This window comes from Pseudorca crassidens, chromosome 19 (genome assembly GCF_039906515.1).
Source record: "Pseudorca crassidens isolate mPseCra1 chromosome 19, mPseCra1.hap1, whole genome shotgun sequence".
In the NCBI taxonomy this organism is placed as follows: Eukaryota; Metazoa; Chordata; class Mammalia; order Artiodactyla; family Delphinidae; genus Pseudorca; species Pseudorca crassidens.
In genome coordinates this window covers 53,867,918-53,886,665 of record NC_090314.1, presented here as the reverse complement: position 1 = coordinate 53,886,665, position 18,748 = coordinate 53,867,918, and the positions used below count along the sequence as shown (strand labels likewise).

The window sequence follows — 18,748 nt, the reverse complement described above, 5'->3', positions numbered from 1 at the left end:
CGTACCGCAAAAAAAAAAAAAAAAAAAAGTAAATATACCTAAATGGAGAATTCCACTTCTGCTTATGATTAGCTTTCCATCTGATGGCCCACATACACATGGAAACAAAACCAAACGTTTTTACCAATCTAGTTAAATGTGAAAAATCCAAATGATGGTCATTAATAATAATTTAAAATTTATAGTACCAAGCACTTCAAATGTGCCAGGCACTAAGTATTTTAGATAATTGTTGCAATAGAACTTTGTGGTAGGTGGTATTACCCCCATTTCACAGATGCAGAAAACAAGGCACAGAGGTATTAAGTCAGTACTATGTACCAGGGTTGGTATTTGAACCCAGCAGTCTACATTTGGAGGCCATTTTTTAACCAGTGCACTGAGCTACCCAAAGCCCGAGGCAGGGAGACCAGCACATTTGTAGGTAGGGTTCTGCAAACCCAGTAGCTGTCTTCTCAGATGCCTTTACACTGAGGCCTAGGGAGCTCTTTACAGACTAAACTGAACTGATATTAGGAGCTAGTGGTGACATGGATTAGTCCCCACTCTCTTGCATGTTTATGAATCACTTGGCAGAGTGAACCATGTTATTTGTCTGCAAAAAGGGGGGCAGGGAGAGTGTGTGCATGTGAATCATAGGGTCCAGTTACAAGAGGGGAGGCACTGTGCTACAATGGTTTTCTGGAGCTGGAGCATCCTGGGCCCAAGGCCTCTATTACTCTCACTCCTGGATGTGTGAACTTGGGGAATTTACTTTAAGTGTCAGTGTTCCCACCTGTAAAATGGGGATAACCTCAGTACTGACTTTATGGGTTTGTTTAGTGGGTTCAGTGAATTCATGCATGATAATCAGAAGCTATTTACACAACAATTATCATGTCTGAAGGATTAAAAAATTCCACTGATAAGAACTTTCCTTAGTCATATTCTGAGACTGCTCACCATAAACACTCCACAAGCCAAGCGTACTCAGCAGAGAACGAGTCTCCGAATACCAACAATGAATAGCCATGAACAAGCTTCACAGTTAATACTAAAATGCATTCCTAACCTTAATAATTCTTTCTTTGCAAAAGTTTTCCTGGTTCTTAAAAGTGTTTAATGTTTGCTAATCAATTAAACATTAATGTTTCTAATGAGGAATTTCTAAAACTAACACACAGATTTTTTAAAAGTTCTCTAATCAATCTCTGACAGACTTAGAATGGAATTCACGAAACTGGGCCTTTGCACCTGCCCTTTGATAATATGCTCCATCACATGGCCGTTTTTTGAGAACCATTTCCCTCTTCTTTCCAAATTAAAGAATTGGTGCCTGCAGGTGGTAAAGAAAGGTCGGTGGGACCAGTCACAGGGGCTGGCCAACCAACCCAGCTTCTCCTATGAACTTGAGGAGGCAGTAAAACAAACTTTACGGTAAGGAAAGTGAACGTATTATGTCGTTTTCTATTTCTGAATAGAATCTGAACTAGATTGTGGCCAACATATGACACCAACTTCCGAGTGTGGGAATAACAGGATTTCAAGATTCACCGCTTCTGGCAGCGTTTCTTGGGTTATATTTAGCAATCTTAAATTGCCTATTTTTTTTCCTTTTTCTTTTCTTTCTTTTTCTTTCGTTCTTTTTTTTTTTTTTTTAAAGAAAAGAACAGGAGGAAGAGACCGGGCCTAAAGGAAGTGAGTTTCCTGACATGCGGCTCTTAAACAGTCGAACCACCCACCCTAAGGCCGGGAATGGTAAGCGCGCGCGCTGTGCGGGTGGAATGCACACTTTAGGGGGCTGTGTCGGCGAACGGCGGGCCCCTACAACTTCTCATTCGCGTGCTCTGACGACCAGCCAGACAAAGACCGCAAGTTCTCCGGCCCAAAGCTCCAGACAGGCAGACACCGAATCTTCCCGAAGTAGGCCCACTCCCGGCCCCAGGGGCCCGCATCCGCCGCGGAGAGGGGGCCCAGGGATCTCTCCGCGTGATCCGGCGTGCTCCTGCCCGCCCGGCTCCTGCTCCGGCCCTGCACCTCTCTGGGCTGCGGCCAGACCCCGGCCCCTCCCGGGCCCCGCGGCTGCAGGCCCACGCGCCCCACGCGCCCCCACCCCGTCCGGCGGAGGGGATGTGCCCGGTCCCCCGCGGGCCCCTTAGACCCCGCCCCCGCGGCCCCCGGCCTGCCCCAGATACCCACCCGGGTCCCGCACCGGGGGCCGGATTCGCGCCGGCTCCCGGAGCCGCCGCCGCCGCCACTGCCGCCGCCGCCTGTGAGGAGCGTTGGGGCGGGGACGCGAGGCGAGGCCCGGCCCCCGGCACGCCCCCCGGGCCAACCCGGCCCCCGGCCCAATCAGGCCAGTCCCCCAACCCCCAGGTCCCAAACGGGCTCCAACCCGTCCGCGGAACTGCCTAAGTCACCTTCCGCCCTCCGACCCCAGGATCCGGCCCGGCCGTCCGCATCCCGTTTCGGGCCTCGTTGCCCGCCTGGGACTCCGGCCCCAGGACTTTGCCCCGGAAGGAAGCCCCGAGCCCCCAGAGTGAAGGCAGAACCCCTAGGACGCTCCACATGCGTGCTCGCCCTCTCTGTTCCACCCTCTGCGTTTGTTTTTCCTATTTTGAGGTAGGAAAAGAACACCAACCATCAGGAGACCACGGGGCATCCCTCTTCCGCCAAGAATTCTTCTTAGGAACCCCGGGAAAGGGGTGCTGAGGCCCCCAGGTCTGCAGATGGACAGGCGGGCACTAGGAGAGGTCTCGGCATCCGAAGGTGCAGCCGGCTACGGAGCCCCTCGTGCCCCTACCTCCGCCTGCCACCCTCAGGGCACTTAGCCGTCCCAGGTCCCCGGCTCCCCGAGTGCCCTGCTCGATCCCCCGGGGAGCCGGAGTTGCCCAGCTGGACGCACGTTGACATGTTTGTCGCTTTACAGAAACTGAGCCAGGAGGGGTAGAGCTCGGCCTTAGAGATAAAGATGGAGAAAATGCATATTTATCCTTTAATATATTTACATAGTTAGATGTTCTGTGTTTCTAATGCACATAAATGGCACAAAGGCCGTCCGCCCCGCACGCCCAGCGCGTGGTCCTCGCCAGCCGGATGTTGACGGCGTCGCGTAGCAACGGGAGATGGCGGAGCCTGGCGGCCGGGCTGGCGGGTAAGCGGGCCTAGGGACCTTGGGTCTCGCAGCGGCCCCCACGCCTCCCCCTTTCTATATCCCCCTAGGCGCCCCTTCCCTTCTATGTCCCTTTCCCCTCTCCTCTGCCCCTGCCATCCCCACCCTCTGGGCCTTTCCTGCCCTCCCCGGCCACCCCCACATTCCGGCGCGCCCTTCTCCCTTCTCACCTCGCGTCCCTTTGTCCTCTCCCGTACCCTCCCCTTTTCCCCTCGCTCCGGGCGCTCCACTCGCTGAAACCCGGGACTTCCTTGTCCCACAGTAACCATGACAACCACTGTGCTTGGTAGTCCCTGCTGCAGAGCCCCGAGAGCAGGGGTCTCTGTACTGGATGCTGCCCCAGCGAGGTGCTGTGACAGGGAGCATCAGCCCAGCCCCCCGCCTCCCTCCCCCTCACCAGGGTTGGAGGTGGCAGGCGATGGGCCGGGGTCCCTATGGTCAGGCAGCCCCACCGTGAATGCCTTGAGCACACAGATAGACCGTAGTAAGGTAAAAATACCAGGCCTCTGTTCTCTTATGCTTTGTTTAAAAGGATAGAAACTATTTTAAAGAATTTAACCTTTTACATTAGACACTGCTGTATTGTTTCTTTTTTTTCTTTTCTTTTTTTTTAAGGTAGGTCTACATGTACTGACATGGAAAGAAGTCTAGATTACAACAAATGAAAAGACTAAATGCAAAACAGTATATATAGTGTGATCTCTAATTTGGGTGGGTGGGTAGTTTTAAATGCATAGAAAAGTATTTGAAAGAAGATACCCTTAAATCTCTTACTTTTTACCACTGGTTATCTTGAGAAGGAGAGGAGAAGTCACAGGGGATTTTCATTGTCACATATTTCTGTATTAGTTTTACTTTTTAAAAAAATATAGTTTTTTTCTAATTAGAAAAAAAACAATTTTAAAATGTGACATTCTTGTACTCTCTACATCATGGGGTAATTGGCACTTCCCTGGCGGTCCAGTGGTTAAGGCTCTGCACTTCCACTGCAGGGGGCACGGGTTTGATCCCTGGTTGGGGAACTATTATAAAATCCCACGTGCTCTGAGGCATGGCCAAAACAAAAAACAAACAAACAAAATTCACGGGGAAACTAACCAAGAGTTTCTAGGGTATTTGTCCTTTTTGTACAATTTTCTCTTATTTTGCATTTATTTTCCCCAGTTTTGTCACAGACAGAGGTATATTTAAGGTGACTTTTCTAGAGTAATCTACCTGTTCCTTTAATGTTTTGATAATTGCATTTTTCATTCATTCTTGGCATGACTCTTTTGTGCCACTAGTGCTGGTGTTAGTGACAAAGTCATGGCCATCAGCCTAGAGGGAAGGCAGATAATTAACGAGTAAATAAGTAGATATACAGACATCAAGGAGGTGATAAATGCCAAGAAAAAGAAAGATGTTATTTGAAACTGCTAAATTGTTTCTCTGCCACCAGGTCTCACCTGGAAGGCAAATCTTCTGAAGGAGAAGAGGACCAGAATCATGAAGGCAACAGGGTAAAGTTCCTTATGGGATGAATTATTCTGGGCTGTATTTACTAAGAATTAAAGAGAGTTCAGACTTTCTCAAGAAAATTGTACGATGATCCTATGACCTTACTGTAGAACAGACTCAAGTCATTTGCAGAGAAGCTCAATTTCCTTCCACCCCATTCTGAAGTGTTGGTGGCTGTTCAGGAATGCCTCGGATATCCTACAGTTAGATTGCCCTGAGTTTTTCAGAGGTCATTTCCTGTAAAGAAGGATGCAAAATAATTACCAAAAACAGAGAGCAGATAAATTAAAGCATGAAACATAATCTCCTAGCGATGCTCAGAGTGTGTAGCTGCAGTTTTCCCATCGGTGTAATTACCTTATTAAGAATAAAACCTCACAAGACCCTTTATACTTTGTATCCTGATTTTTTTCCTGCTACATGGCTACAGGTATCACCGATAGAGAAGAGCAGTGACCAGAGAAATGAAGAAACTGAGGGTGCTACAGAGCATTCTGAAGGGGAAATCAAAAACGATGGGGAAGTCTCAGCGCAGGGGAAAGATGAAGACGATGAGGAAGTCGAAATCCAAGGGGGAGTGGAAACAGAAGAGGAATTCGAATTTGAAGAGGAGTTAGAATCTGATATTGAAGCCACGGCCCCTGAAGGGGAAGTCATTTCTCCAGATCTGGCTTACTCAGACATCAGTCCTGGGGAGGTGGCCAGAGATGAAGTTGGCCCCACACACCGGCATGAAAGAGCAAGGAGGAAGACAGGTCTTGAAGACGGAGAGGCCCCTGGCCCATCCAAATCTAGAGGAGTGGGGGTCATCTCCACAGAGCCCTCCCAGCAAGTATCAGGCTCATCTGAGCAAACGGACCAGGAATCGGTGAGTAGCCTGAGGTCTGTTTTACACAAGTGTTTTACTGCTCAAGTTGTTTGTACTCCTATGTGAGGAACTCAGGGTACACTATAAAGAATTCACATTGCAATCCCTGTTAGAAATGGCTTAGTAAACTTAGGTCTCAGGATCTACCATCAAATGCCAAGAGTTTCTGGACCCTCCCTTGCTGTTCCCAAACCCAAGTTGGGAACATTCCATGTAAGGGCATCTAGGTGTCCAGTCTCTGGAGCAGCACTGGCCAGTAAAATTCTGCATGATGATGGAAATGCTCTTTATCTGCTCTGTCCAATATGGTACCCATTACTCACTTGTGGCTATAGTGCACTTGAAATGTGGCCAGGGACATGGAGGAACTGAATTTTTAATTTTTTGAAGATTCTAATTAATTTAAATTTATATAACCAATTGTTACAAGTGGCTACCATACTGGACAGTGCAGTTCTAGATAATGACAATAGTTACATTCTTATAATTTTCATTTTTTAATTTTTTTTAAAGATTTTTTGTGTGTACCATTTTTAAAGTCTTTATTGAATTTGTTTTGGGGTTTTTTTGGCCAAGAGGCATGTGGGATCCCAGCTCCCTGACCAGGGATCGAACCCACACCCCCTACATTGGAAAGCAAAGTCTTGACCACTGGACCGCCAGGGATGTCCCCTCATTTTTTAATTTTTAAGCAAGCACAGACTTACAGAAAAATTGGAGTACCATAGAACTTTTAATATTTTTAAGCATTTGAGAGTAAGCTGTCGATCCGATACCCCATTGCCTCCTAATGCTTCCATGTATGTTTCCCACAAACAACAATATAATGACTATCAAAATCAAGAAATTATATTACATTACCCAATCATCCTCAGGCCTCCTTCACCAAATGTCCCAGTAATGTCTTTTATAGCAGAGCTCCAGTACGGAGTTGCCTGTTGCCTTCAGCTGCCCAGTTTCTTTAGTCTTCTCAATCTGTCCTTGACCTTGATGACCTTGACACTTTTAAAGGTCACAGGCCAGCTATTTAGTAGAATGTCCCTCAGTTTGGCTTTGCCTGGTATTTCCAGGTTTCCAGGTATGGTTTATGATCCTTCGGCAGGAATGTCACAGAAGGATGCTGTGTTCTCCTGATGTCCTGTCAGGTGATACATCATTTCAGCTTGTCCATTATTGATGATGTTGGCTTGGATCACTTGATGAAAAAAGTGTCAGCCTTATCCACTGTAAAGATACCCCTCACTCCTAGGCATTTAAGAAACACTGTGTGAGAAGGTGCTTTTTTGGTTTAAGATAGGAAAGTGAATATTTATTTCAAATGAGAAAAAACAACAACAGATTACACCATTGTTTTAGGACTTCTTACTTCTCTCAGCAATGTGTACTGTTGTTGCACATCTTTTGTCAGGTTTATCCCTATATGTTTTGCATTTTTTAAAAAGAATTTGTGGAATATTTTATTTTATTTTTTTATCTTGTTGGCTACGCTGTGTGGCATGCAGGATCTTAGTTCCCAGACCAGGGATCAAACCCGTGCCCCCTGCAGGGGAAGCGTGGAGTCTTAACCACTGGACCACCAAGGAATTTCCTATTTTGCATTTTTTGATGCCATTATAAATGGTTTCCAATTGTTTGTTGCTAATTTATAGAAATACAATTGATTTTTGTATATCAATCTTATATTCGGCAACATTGCTAATCACCCTTATAGGGTCTAGTAGCTTTTTTTTTTTTGTAGAATCCATAGGACTTTTCATGAAAAGGATTGTGTTGTCTGTGAAAAAAGGCAGTTTAACTTCTTCCTTTCCAATCTGGATGCCCTTTATTTCTTTTTCATGTCTGATTGCACTGACTAGAACCTCCAGTACAATGTCAAATAGTAGTAGTGAGAGCAGGCATCCTTTTTCCAGATTTTAGGGGGAACATTTTCAATCTTCACAGTTGCATATGACGTTAGCTGTGAGTTTTCATAGATGCCTTTTGTCGGGTTGAGGAAGTTCCATCTATTCCTAGTTTGTGGATTTTTTTTTAATCATGAAAGGATGTTGGCTATTGTCAAAAGTGTTTTCTGTGTCTATTGGGAAGATCACGGTTTTTTCTTTTTTAGTTTGTTAATTTGGTGGTTACATTGATTAATTTTCAAATATTAAAACAACTCTTCATTCTGAGATAAACATGGGAGGGATACTCTGAAACTATGGTAACATCCATTCCTCATTAAACTTTCAATTTATTCATGTAAAGTTTCATATCTGTATGGACTCATTGTTTCCCATTTCATTCACTGTGTTATAATTCATTACTATCATTATTTATATTGAGACTCAGATTGTTCCCAATTTGACCCGTGAGCCTATTCAAATTGGCCTTTGTGTCTTTCTGACACATCAGTACCATTCTTTTTTTTCTTTTTTTTCTTAACCACCAGCATCCTTTAGGCACTTTCTTGTTCTCTGGCACAGACTGCCCCAGCCTGAGAACCAGACATTTCTCCAGGAGCTTGGTTTCTTTTCACGGAACCCTCGACCCCAAACACACCATACACATACACACATACATGTAGCTCACACCAAAACGTCTCTAATTCCAAACACCCTTGACATGGTTCCTGCTAGTTTTCTCCCCTTCTATATTTTAACTCCTTTTTCCAACAGTAGGAGACCTGGTCCCTATTATCCTTAACATATTATTAATTTGATCAATCCCCTGAATGTAACCCTCACTGCACTTCCCTGCCCCCATGTGGACACTCCTCACCCCACTCAGGCTCAGACACACACCCTCACTGGGCCACCCAGACTGTGGACACCCTCATCACCTTGTTGGGCCAACCCCACCCAGGCCAGGCCCCAGTTGTTTGGGCTGTGACTCTCCACACCGGGACCCCTCCTCAGCAGGCCCAGGCCTGACACCTGTGCTATCATGACCCACCTCGGGGACAGTCTCTGGAACCTGCTCTCCTCACCTTGTCCAGGCTCATCACCCCACACTGGACCAAGCCAACCTGTTGGCTTAGGTTTGATTGTTCTAGAAGGGAAGTGAGGGGCAGGGCGGGGCAGGAAAAGAACGTGTAACGTTTCTCCATCATGGACTCTGGGCTGGACACTTCAATGCCTTTGACATGTGTTGTTTCAGTGAATCCTGACAACAACCCTGTGGGGTGGGAACTATTATTATCCTCATAGTTCAGGTGAGGAAACTGAGGGGCCAAGGGACTTCCTTGCCCAGAGGCATGCAGCTGTGATGGCAAACGGTCACTCTGGCTCTGAACAGTGAAGTGACAATCCCTCCCCACCCTGTGAAACCTAGAAGAGTTAATAACTTTAGAGAATGACACAATTCAATATTCGATGACCCCCAATTAAGCTTTATAATTACAAATGATAAGTACATGATCAAAACCACTTTTAAGAATTTAACACAACAAAACAGTGCCCTCCTTTCTAAGAAAGCCAGGACTGGGAATTCCCAGGCGGTCCAGTGGTTAGGACTCTGCTCTTTCATTGCCAAGGGCCCAGGTTCAATCCCTGGTCGGGGAACTAAGATCCCACAAGCCGTGAGTCATGACCAAAAAGTAAATAAATAAAAGATAGCCAGGAGTGTTGAAGTACAGATCACTTGTTGAGCTGTAAAACCAATTTCCATCCTCGAATCTAGTTTCTAGAAAACTCATGAAGAAACAGTCTCCAAATTTGATCAGCCAGAAGGGCAGAGACAAGCCCAAAGAGAGAACCCTACTTCTCTCCTCTCAGCTCTCAGTCTTAAGAAGTAACTTAATCGTGGAGTAGAAGCTGCTGTGTCATTGGGGTGTTCTGACACCTCATTGACGTCTCATTAGGAGAAGCCCTTTCTGGACACCCCAGAGGTGGGCTTTGGACTCTGGGCCCCCATTAATGTCATTGTGGTTCTGGATGCCTCAGAAATCATTTCTAGAAGCAGCATCACCTGAGGAAGTACAATTAGAAAGAACAGGAGCTGGGCGTTGAGATGACCCTTGGCTGGCTGTGCGAACTTAGGCAAGGGCTTCAGCTTCTGTGAGCTGCTTCCCCTACAGATGACAGAAATGACTGGCATCCACCTTGCAGGGTCTTGTGCAGGGTCATTGTCTGTTGTTACTAATATTCACCTATTCATCAGCAGCAGTAATTACTGTCAACAATAATCATCGCAAGAGTCCCCTTTAGAGCTAAAATGGAGCCAGGTGCTTCTATTGAGGGAAAACCTTTTCATATGGAAATGTCCCTAAAGTGAAATAGTTTGAAAGAAGAGAAGAAACAGCCCTCTTGGGAGACCCTGGCCAGGGCTCAGGCTTTCCAGCATCCCTTTATAAAGAGGATGCTCAGAGGTGTTTCTTACCATCCTTGGAGAGAGCAGCATTTGGGAGTAAAGGAACCCACGTCCAGCACACGCCCATGCCTCCGCGTTCACACTTTGCTACAGATCTAGACGGAAAGAGACCACTCCCGATGCCTCATGGGAGTGGCGGTAGGTGTTTTCTGTTTTGACCATTTGCAAAAGCCAAATGTTATGCAAACAATATTCTATTTTTTAAAATAAATTTATTTATTTACTTATTTATTTATGGCTGCGTTGGGTCTTTGTTGCTGCACGTGGGCTTTCTCTAGTTGCAGCGAGCGGGGCAACTTTTCATTGTGGTGCGTGGACTTCTCATTGCCGTGGCTTCTCTTATTGTGGAGCATGGGCTCTAGGCGCGCGGGCTTCAGTAGTTGTGGCGCGTGGGCTTAGTTGCTCCGCGGCATGTGGGATCTTCCCAGACCAGGGTTCGAATCCGTGTCCCCTGCAATGGCAGGTGGATTCTTAACCACTGCGCCACCAGGGAAGTCCACAACTATGTTGAATTGAACACTGTAATGAATTAACTCCTTTGTCCTGACTAAACCCTCATAAATTCAGATTTGGTTGTTTTTGCTCTAAAATCAATCCCAGGGAGCGCTCCGGCAGAAGGTCTTTCCTCTGGGGGCTCAGCACTGCCTCGGACAGAGCCGGGGGAGCAGCAACACATCCCTGGACTTTGACGAGCCGCCTCTGGTTACCGAGGGCCCCTCCACGCAGGAGCCAGGTATTGTGGGACAAGCCCCTTCACACGCCCTTCTACGCGAGGGCTGCCACTCATTCACCACCTGTTACCTTGTTTCCTGTTGCGCTGTGAGCCAAAAGATAAAAATATCATTAACAGATATGGATAACACATGTGGAGCATTTTTCTGTTTTATCTCATTTAATCCTTACCCTAACCCAGTGAGGTAGGCACTGTTCTCCATTTTAGAGACCCTAAGCGTCATTAAGTAACCCAACCGTGTAAGCTCACCCCTAAACATGTGTCTGTTTGCTGACTTTCCAAGGCTTTCCCGGCACACCCTTATCTTTCCACTTGGCTCCGGTATCCCAGTGTTGAGTACGTGGGAAAGCAGATTGGGTTTTTTTATCTTCCATGTAATGGGTGTGTGTGGATGGTCCAGCTAACAAGCCTCACGTCGCTCACAAGCAGCAGGCAGACAGCACACATCTAAAGGAGTTAGAAACAGAACAGGATCTCTGCAGCTCAGGAAGGGAGAGAAGTTGAAACTAGAGCCTCACTGATTTCTTTTCAATTATATCTGTTTTCCATTAAAAAAAAAATCTAGTCCATCATTAAGAAGCCACCTTTCTGTTCACTATTTATGTATTAAAAAGTACCAACAAAATGTGTTTCCTTCTTGTCTACCTTTAAAGTGCAATCCTTTCTACAGAATGTGTTGAATCAGCTAGTAGAAAATTCATGAGCAGAAGACCCTGTGAATAGCACTTGTGAACCCTAACCCAAAGGGGTGCCTTTTGTTTCTTTTTTCCATCATGTTGCACGAAACTGGGCGTCAGCTTTGCCTGATAATTCCTCCAGAGAAGCACTCTCTCTATTAACTCCTCAGTGATGTTTGTTGTTCCCCACTACTCGTCCCCCCAGAGCCTGATGCCCACCCCGGGGAAGGAGCCACATCCTCATTCCTGGACAGGACCCAGCAGTTAAGCATGGCCGAGGAAGGAAGCCTGGTGGAGAGTGTGGAGTCTGAGGCCAGCGACGAAGCCGAAGAAGACAGATCCCAGCTGGTGGTTTTGGACCCAAACCATGTAAGGAAACATTCTGGAGTTTTGCTTTTGCCCCATGCAGACGAAGATGGACTTAGAGACACTCCTACACCTGCCCTGTAGGCCCTGCCCTGCCCCGAGCCTCCACGGCCCACCCTCCACCTGGCAAATGCCACACTCAGGTCTCACCTGCTCCCTGAATGGATTACCTGCAGGGTTTGAGCTGCCACCTTGTAAAGTTTATTCTCCCTTTAAGTTCATTCACTCAGAGTCAGCATTTCCCAGCCTCCACACTATAGACGTTTGGGGCCGGATCACTCTTTGTGGTGGGGGCTTCCTGGGCACTGTAGGATGCTGAGCAGCGTCCCTGGGGCCTCCACCCACTAAATGCCAGTAGCACCCCCTTAGTTGTGACGGCCAGAAATGTCTCCAGACTGGGTATTGGGTGGGCGCAAAATCACCCCCACTGATAGCCACTGCCTTGAGTGTCCCACCCCTCTGGCAAGTGGGGAGGGCAGGTCTTGGTTGGATGAACCTCTTTGGAAAGACTTGGTGCTCCCGGTACCACGGGAAGGATCAGGGCTGCACTGGGAAAAGGGGCTGAGAGTTCATTTGGTGCTGGCATCCCAGGCACTGCTCATCACTGCCCTCTGGCCCCAGGGATTAAACCAGGACCACTGCCCCAGCCCACCCTGTCATTTTGCACTCAGGTCCTTCAGTGCCTAGGGTGAGACCACAAGTGCCTTGAATTTGTGGTTTCTGGAATAAGAATCCTGGGCAGAAGTGGGGAGCACCCAGCGTGGAGGTCATTTCTGCCATCCCCTGCCAAGAGTTGTGGCAATTCAGGCTAAGCCCTGGAGGGGACAGCACAGTAACCGGCTGTGCTCTTCCACTGTTTTAGCCCCTGATGATAAGATTCCAGGCTGCCCTGAAGAACTATCTTAACCGGCAAATAGAGAAACTGAGGCTGGAACTTCAAGAGCTGGTGCGTACCTGTCCTGCTTTCCACCTGGCTGTGCACCCGCATCTCCATGACCCAGCTTCTCTCTCTGGTGCAGGGCGTGGCCACCAAGCAAAGCCGAATCCAGAGGCAGGAGCTGGGGGTGGACCTTTACGGGGTCCAGCAGCACCTGGCCCGCCTGCAGATGCAGCTCGAGAAGAGCCACGACCGCCACTCGATCACAGCGTGCGAGAGGCGGAGGAAGGAGGAGGAGCTGCAGAGCGTGCGCCTGCGCTACGCCAGGACCTGCGAGACCGCCGGCGAGGAGCGCAAGAAGCGTAAGGCGGCCCCGTGTCCTCGCAGGCATCCCCGTGGCGCGGCCCCGCGTGCCATAGACACCCCAAGGGGCATCCTCACATGCCTTCGTATCCCTGAATGCCATTGCAACCTGGTGGGGTGTTCCCACGTGCCATCATGACCCCGAGGGGTGTCCCCACATGCCATCGCAGGACTTCATGAAAGGCAAGCTGTGTTCCCGTACTGGAGGGGTTCCCAAACTTTTGGAGGAAGGAAAACATAAATGTCTTAAAATGCACCTAATTAGGCAAAGTAGCAAACACTGAAAGCCGGCAGGTGGGGTATTTGGAGTCAAAAGCGGGAAAGGCGGGCTTCCCTGGTGGCGCAGTGGTTAAGAATCCGTCTGCCAATGCAGGGGACACAGGTTCGATCCCTGGTCCGGGAAGATCCCACATGCCGAGGAGCAACTAAGCCCGTGCACCACAACTGCTGAGCATGTGCTCTGGAGCCCGTGAGCCACAACTACTGAAGCTCGTGCGCCTAGAGCCTGTGCTCCGCAGCAAGAGAAGCCACCACAGTGAGAAGCCCGTGCGCAGCAACAAAGACCCAATGCAGCCAAAAATTAATTAATTAATTAATTTAAAAAATGCTGGAGAGGCTGGTGGGCTGCTGGGGTTGAAGATGGGGTATCCAGAAGGCAGGGAAGAGCAGGGATGGGCAGAGTTTAAATAGGTGGGGAGGTACAGGTGAGGCCAATCCAAAGCGCAGGAGCCCATGGTCCAGAGCCCTGCAGCCCCACGATGTGTGGCAGATTACGGGGAATAGGTGGCTCTGGAGCAGAAGAGACAGTGAGGGTGCGACTAGTCACCGTGCACTGTTCCTACCAAAGCAACAGCTCTGCACGGAGCGGAAGTCGTGGGCCACAGTGAACAGCGTGGTCACAGCAGGCTATTTCAGTTGTTGTGGTTTTTCATGTTTCCAACTTTCTTTATCAACTCTGTATTACTATAATAATGGGGAAAATAACCTAGAAGAATTTGGGAGAAACCAAAATCACACGTATATCCCAACTGTGGATGGAAAGAAGCATTTTGGACCCTGAGAAATGCAGGAGAGTTTTCTGGACAGAGTTGGGGAAGAGCACCCCTCCCTGAGTATCAGCAAATTAACAGAATCTACCAAAAAGAGAAGAGCATGACATTCACACTAAAACAATGGAGCCACATCCTCCGGATATAACAGAATTTAGACCAGTCTGAAAGAGGACACAGGTCCCCCACCCCCTCCACACAGGAGAAGTGAGTGCCCACCAACACCCCTCATCAGATCCTCGAGGTGTGGATGGGCTTCTGGAAAGATCCAGTCATCTTCGTGGACACTCTGTCCTTTCTGGAAGTCACCAGGTAGCAGGAGCAGAAGCTGTTCAACCAAGCAAGGACCCACCTAACGGCACCTTTTCTCCCCTCTTCAGACTAAAGAACTCGGGTGGCGGTCCCAGCCCTGCCTACCAGGTGCCGCCACTGCACTGTCCCATAGGTGAAACGTGGGGCTTGGCCTCTGGAGAATGTCCACAGTTGACCTCCTCACTTAGGAGGGGGGTGGAGCCCACCAGTCAGTAAACCTTCACATCCAAATGTGAGTCATCAGTGGCAATCCCCAGACAGGAGAGCAGACGCCTCCACAGACACAGACCGGGTTCCGAAAACATAGCATACGCCAGCTGGTGTTCGACGTGAGATTTTAGAGGACATCGTATCAGTCAAATGAGAACCAACTATTAGGGAAAAGGATACTCGGAATTAAAATATAGAATCACCCCCCACACCCCGCCAGAAGTACTAAATAGGCAAATCAGCACTGCTGGAAATTGAACAATTGAACTTGTGTCTAAAAGGCCAGTTTGAGGAATTCTGCCCAGAATTCAAAGCAAAAACTCAAAGTGATGGACGTTTTGAGAAGGAGATAAAAGACATGGACTGTAGGTCTGGTAAAGTCAGTATCCATGAGATAGAAATTCCAGGAGATTAGGGGCATTAACCAGTGACATCAGAGGAAAACATTTGCATGAGTTCAAGAAAGATGAATCTTCAGATGTAAAGTCTCATGGAGGGCCAGATGGGTGGAAGAAAAAATAAACATGCCTAGACATAGTTGGTGAAATTTTTAAATTCCAAAGGTAAAGGGAAAAAATGCCATAGGATTACAGACAGGACCAAACCAGACACTTCCTATGTTATTTAACCCACAAGTGGGTGGAAAATTTGGGAAACTCTTCCCAGGCTTTTTTTTTTTTTTTGGCTGCATTGGGTCTTTGCTGTGCATGGGCTTTCTTTAGTTGCAGTGAGCAGGGGCTATTCTTTGTTGCGGTGCGCGGGCTTCTCATTGCGGTGGCTTCTCTTGTTGCGGAGCACCAGCTCCAGGTGCATAGGCTTCAACAGTTGTGACACGTGGGCTCAGTAGCTGTGGCTCGCGGGCTGTAGAGCACAGGCCCAGCAGTTGTGACCCACGGGCTTAGTTGCTCTGCAGCATGTGGGATCATCCCAGACCAGGGCTTGAACCCGTGTCCCCTGCATTGGCAGGCAGATTCTTAACCACTGCGCCACCAGGGACACCACGCCTCCCCCCGCCCCACACACCCCACCCCAGGCTTATTTTACAATGTTCAGTGTAATCCTTACTGGAAAAGCTTACAACGTACAAAAACAGAAAACTATAAAGTGTTCCTACTTATGAGGTGTAAAAATCCTAAATAAAATATTAGCAAATATTAAATTTTTACTCAGCAACAAAAGATTAAGTTCAGCAATACATGAAAAGAAAAATACCTCCTAGTCAAGAGGGCTTAATTCTGGAATAATCTGAAATTAGGAAATCTACTGATTCATTGCATTATATTCTTAAAGGAGAGAGAACAAATAGATTTTCTGGGTGGATGTCAAATGGGTGTTTGGATAAAACTCATTGTCAATCCTAAACTAGGATAGAAGGAAAGTTCATTGTAAGTATTTATCAGCAACTAACAAGGCAGTTTTACTCAGAGGAAAGCCCTGTAGTAATCATAGTTAAGGAATGAGACGAGGATGCATTGTTTTGGAAGTTCCAGCCATGAAAGAAAACAGGAAAAATAAACGAAGTATAGATTCTGAATATGAAGTCATGGAACTCATTCTCCACCAATGGTGTGATTGTTTACCTAGCAGATTCAAGATCACTGATGAAAAGCTAAAAAAAACAGTAAGAAATCTATAAAGTAACTGAATACCAGAGCTATAATTTTCTTTTCTACCAGTCATATCCAATTATGAATTATAATTTTTTAAAACCTCATCCATAATAGCTATAACAACCATAAAATACTGAGGAGTAAGTCTAACAAGAAGCAAGTGAACCTATCTGAGGAAAAACAATAAAACTTTACTAAAGGACATAACGCAGATTTAAATAAATGGAACAATCATGTAACCAAATGAGAGGAAACAAATGTCATTTCTCTCCAGATTAATAAGTAGTTCAATGCAAGTCCAGTTAAAATCCACGATGGGATGTTTTGGGTGAACTTGAATTTATTTAACACAGTTATTATTTTCAAGAAGTAATAATACAAAATTAAGGCACTCTGGAGTCTCCCCAACCCCAGCCTCCAGCCACCTCCACAGAGGCACAGGGTATTATTGATTCTTGTGTATTCTTTTAAAGATGTTTTTGCATATAAAAGCAAAGCTACAAGAGTTGTGGTATTTTTTCTATATTTTTTACACAAGTAGCTGCATATTATACCCAGTGCTCTGTTCCTTGCTTTTTTTCCCTTATCAATGCATGCGTGCAATACCTAAAAAGCTCTCCAATGATTTTCAAGTTCCAAGTTCACTCGGAACACTAAATGCACAAGAATATCCAAGAAAATGGTGAAAAGGAAGGATAATGAAGGGAAATTGTCCTATCAGGTATCAAAACACAGTATCAATCTACAGCAATAGAAACAAAATGGCACTAGAGAAAAAATGGGCAAACAGATCAATAGTGCGGAGTAGGGAGTTCCAGGAAATTTACTCAGGAATTTAGCTATTTACTGCAAATTGAAAGTACAGGTTGTATTTTTAAATCACTAAATATTTTTGATCATTTGACCACCTGAAAATAAACACTTAGACTCCTATTTCACACTAAACAAATCCCGTTGACCCTGCAAATCTCTCTGGCTTCCTCTTCTGACACCAGGTCAAGAAAACTCTGCTTCTAGAGTGCTCAACTGCTCAGGTCAGGCCCACCTGATCATTTCCCTTTTTGCCACAAAACACAATCACAGGAGTGACACTGGGGGCAGAGGTCATGGGAGGCATTTGAGACTCTAGCCACCCTGTTTTTATTACATGAAGGGCCCTTTGAAGCCTAATAGGTAAAAGACGACTATCCCACCCGTAGAAGGGCCAATGGTATGAGCGGGCAAGTCGGAGAAGGAAAAGGACAGCTGGTCTTCAAACTGTGAAAACAGACTTGATTTCACTAATGTTGAAAGAATACAAATTAAAAAGAATATTTGAAATATTGACTCTCAGTCACTCAGCCAGGAAAGGATAGAGGGGCAGAAGTGAGTGCCCTGAAGGATGGGTGGGTAAGCTTTCTGATTCAGGTGGGGGTGGGTTAGTTGGCACCCTCTGCCATAGAAAAGGGCCACAGACTGGGTGGCTTGAAGAACAGAAGTTTGTCTTCTTGTCATTCTGGAGGCCAGATGTCCAAGATAAGGTGTTGGCAGGGTGTTTCCTCCTGAGGCCAATCTCCTGGGCTTGTAGACAGCTGTCTTCTCCTTGTGTCCTCACAAAGTCATCCTCTGTGCGTCTGTGTCCTAACCTACTCTTCTCATAAAGACACCAGTTGTTAGGGCCCACCCTAGTGACCTCATTTTATCTTAATTACCTCTTTAAAGACCCTCTCCCAAAATACACCTCCACCCCAGTCCACCCGGCAACCACTCTTTCTACAAAACCTCCCCCCTCGTTTCCCTGCATTTGCTCCATTCCCCTCCCCTACAACTCTTAGCCACACAGGAGCCGAAGAATTCTCTAGTGTTAGAGTTTTTACAGTCATCTTAGATGTAAAAAAAAAAACAAATTATTTTTCAAGTTTAAGTTCATCCTTCAAAAACACCTAACTCCAACATGATATTCACCCAGCAGCCTTTTGATCTATAAATCGATTTTCTGTTTAGATCTACCCACGGAATAAGGAATGCTCTACACAAGTGAGCCAACAGTTACTGGTTGAAGTCTGTCTCCCTAAATAAACTGGTGTTCTACCTTATAAATCAATCTCATGTGGGTTTCGTTCCAAGAAACCCGTGCTTCAGTAGTGCTCAGCCCACCCTTCAGGCTGGTTTCCTCCCAGGGGATTTAGGACTGTACGTGAGATTGCCAACCTCTAAGTGGTAAGAAATCTGTAAAATTCACATAAGGCCTCCTAACCTTGACACTGTTTCAGAACATCCTTAGACACGGAGAATCTCTAATATGTGGTGGGAATGGAGGGCTTATTGCAGTTGGCGGGCATAGATTACGTATATTTCATCTCTCCAACTAGACTGTAAAGTCTTTGATGGCAAAGGTATGGGTCTTTGTAGTTTAAAGGCTGTTTCCCAGACCCACCCCACAGTGTGGGGAGGGGTGCTGCTTCCACGATGTCTGGTGTGCGATGCTGGGACACCCTCCCCCTCTCTCCCCAGTGGCAGCTCTGCAAACTGAGGTGGAGACCCTGGCTCTGCATCTCTTCTACATGCAGAACATAGACCAGGACGTGCGTGACGACATCCGGTTGATGAAGCGAGTCGTGAAGAAGTCGGAAGCCGAGCGCATGCGGGCCGAGTTGGAGAAGAAGCAGCAGGTGTTCTGCAAAAATGATGCCCGTGTGACTGTTTGCC

General features: G+C 46.9%; 2 protein-coding genes across 6 annotated transcripts in view; one reads left to right on the top strand and one right to left on the bottom strand.

The window, feature by feature from the left end:
* Positions 1 to 2,759, bottom strand: part of TBC1D16 (TBC1 domain family member 16) — an 84,385-nt gene extending 81,626 nt beyond the window's left edge. For 2 of the 4 annotated variants that reach the window (XM_067714736.1, XM_067714740.1), the window contains exon 1: positions 2,179 to 2,256. The gene's annotated coding sequence lies outside the window, so the exon portion shown is untranslated. Of the gene's footprint in view, positions 1 to 2,178; positions 2,257 to 2,620 lie in introns of those variants that run through there. The other 2 variants (XM_067714739.1, XM_067714737.1) reach the window with 2 other exon arrangements.
* The window catches only part of CCDC40 (coiled-coil domain 40 molecular ruler complex subunit), a 43,779-nt gene continuing 26,515 nt past the window's right edge, over positions 1,485 to 18,748 (top strand). Inside the window, exons 1-9 of one of the 2 annotated variants that reach the window (XM_067714730.1) lie at positions 1,485 to 1,737; positions 3,033 to 3,133; positions 4,590 to 4,650; positions 5,079 to 5,516; positions 10,464 to 10,596; positions 11,479 to 11,642; positions 12,502 to 12,585; positions 12,659 to 12,878; positions 18,554 to 18,711. In XM_067714730.1, coding sequence (XP_067570831.1) covers positions 3,105 to 3,133; positions 4,590 to 4,650; positions 5,079 to 5,516; positions 10,464 to 10,596; positions 11,479 to 11,642; positions 12,502 to 12,585; positions 12,659 to 12,878; positions 18,554 to 18,711 — 1,287 coding nt within the window. In that variant the 5' untranslated portion in view covers positions 1,485 to 1,737; positions 3,033 to 3,104. Of the gene's footprint in view, positions 1,738 to 2,879; positions 3,134 to 4,589; positions 4,651 to 5,078; positions 5,517 to 10,463; positions 10,597 to 11,478; positions 11,643 to 12,501; positions 12,586 to 12,658; positions 12,879 to 18,553; positions 18,712 to 18,748 lie in introns of those variants that run through there. The other variant, XM_067714731.1, reaches the window with a different exon arrangement.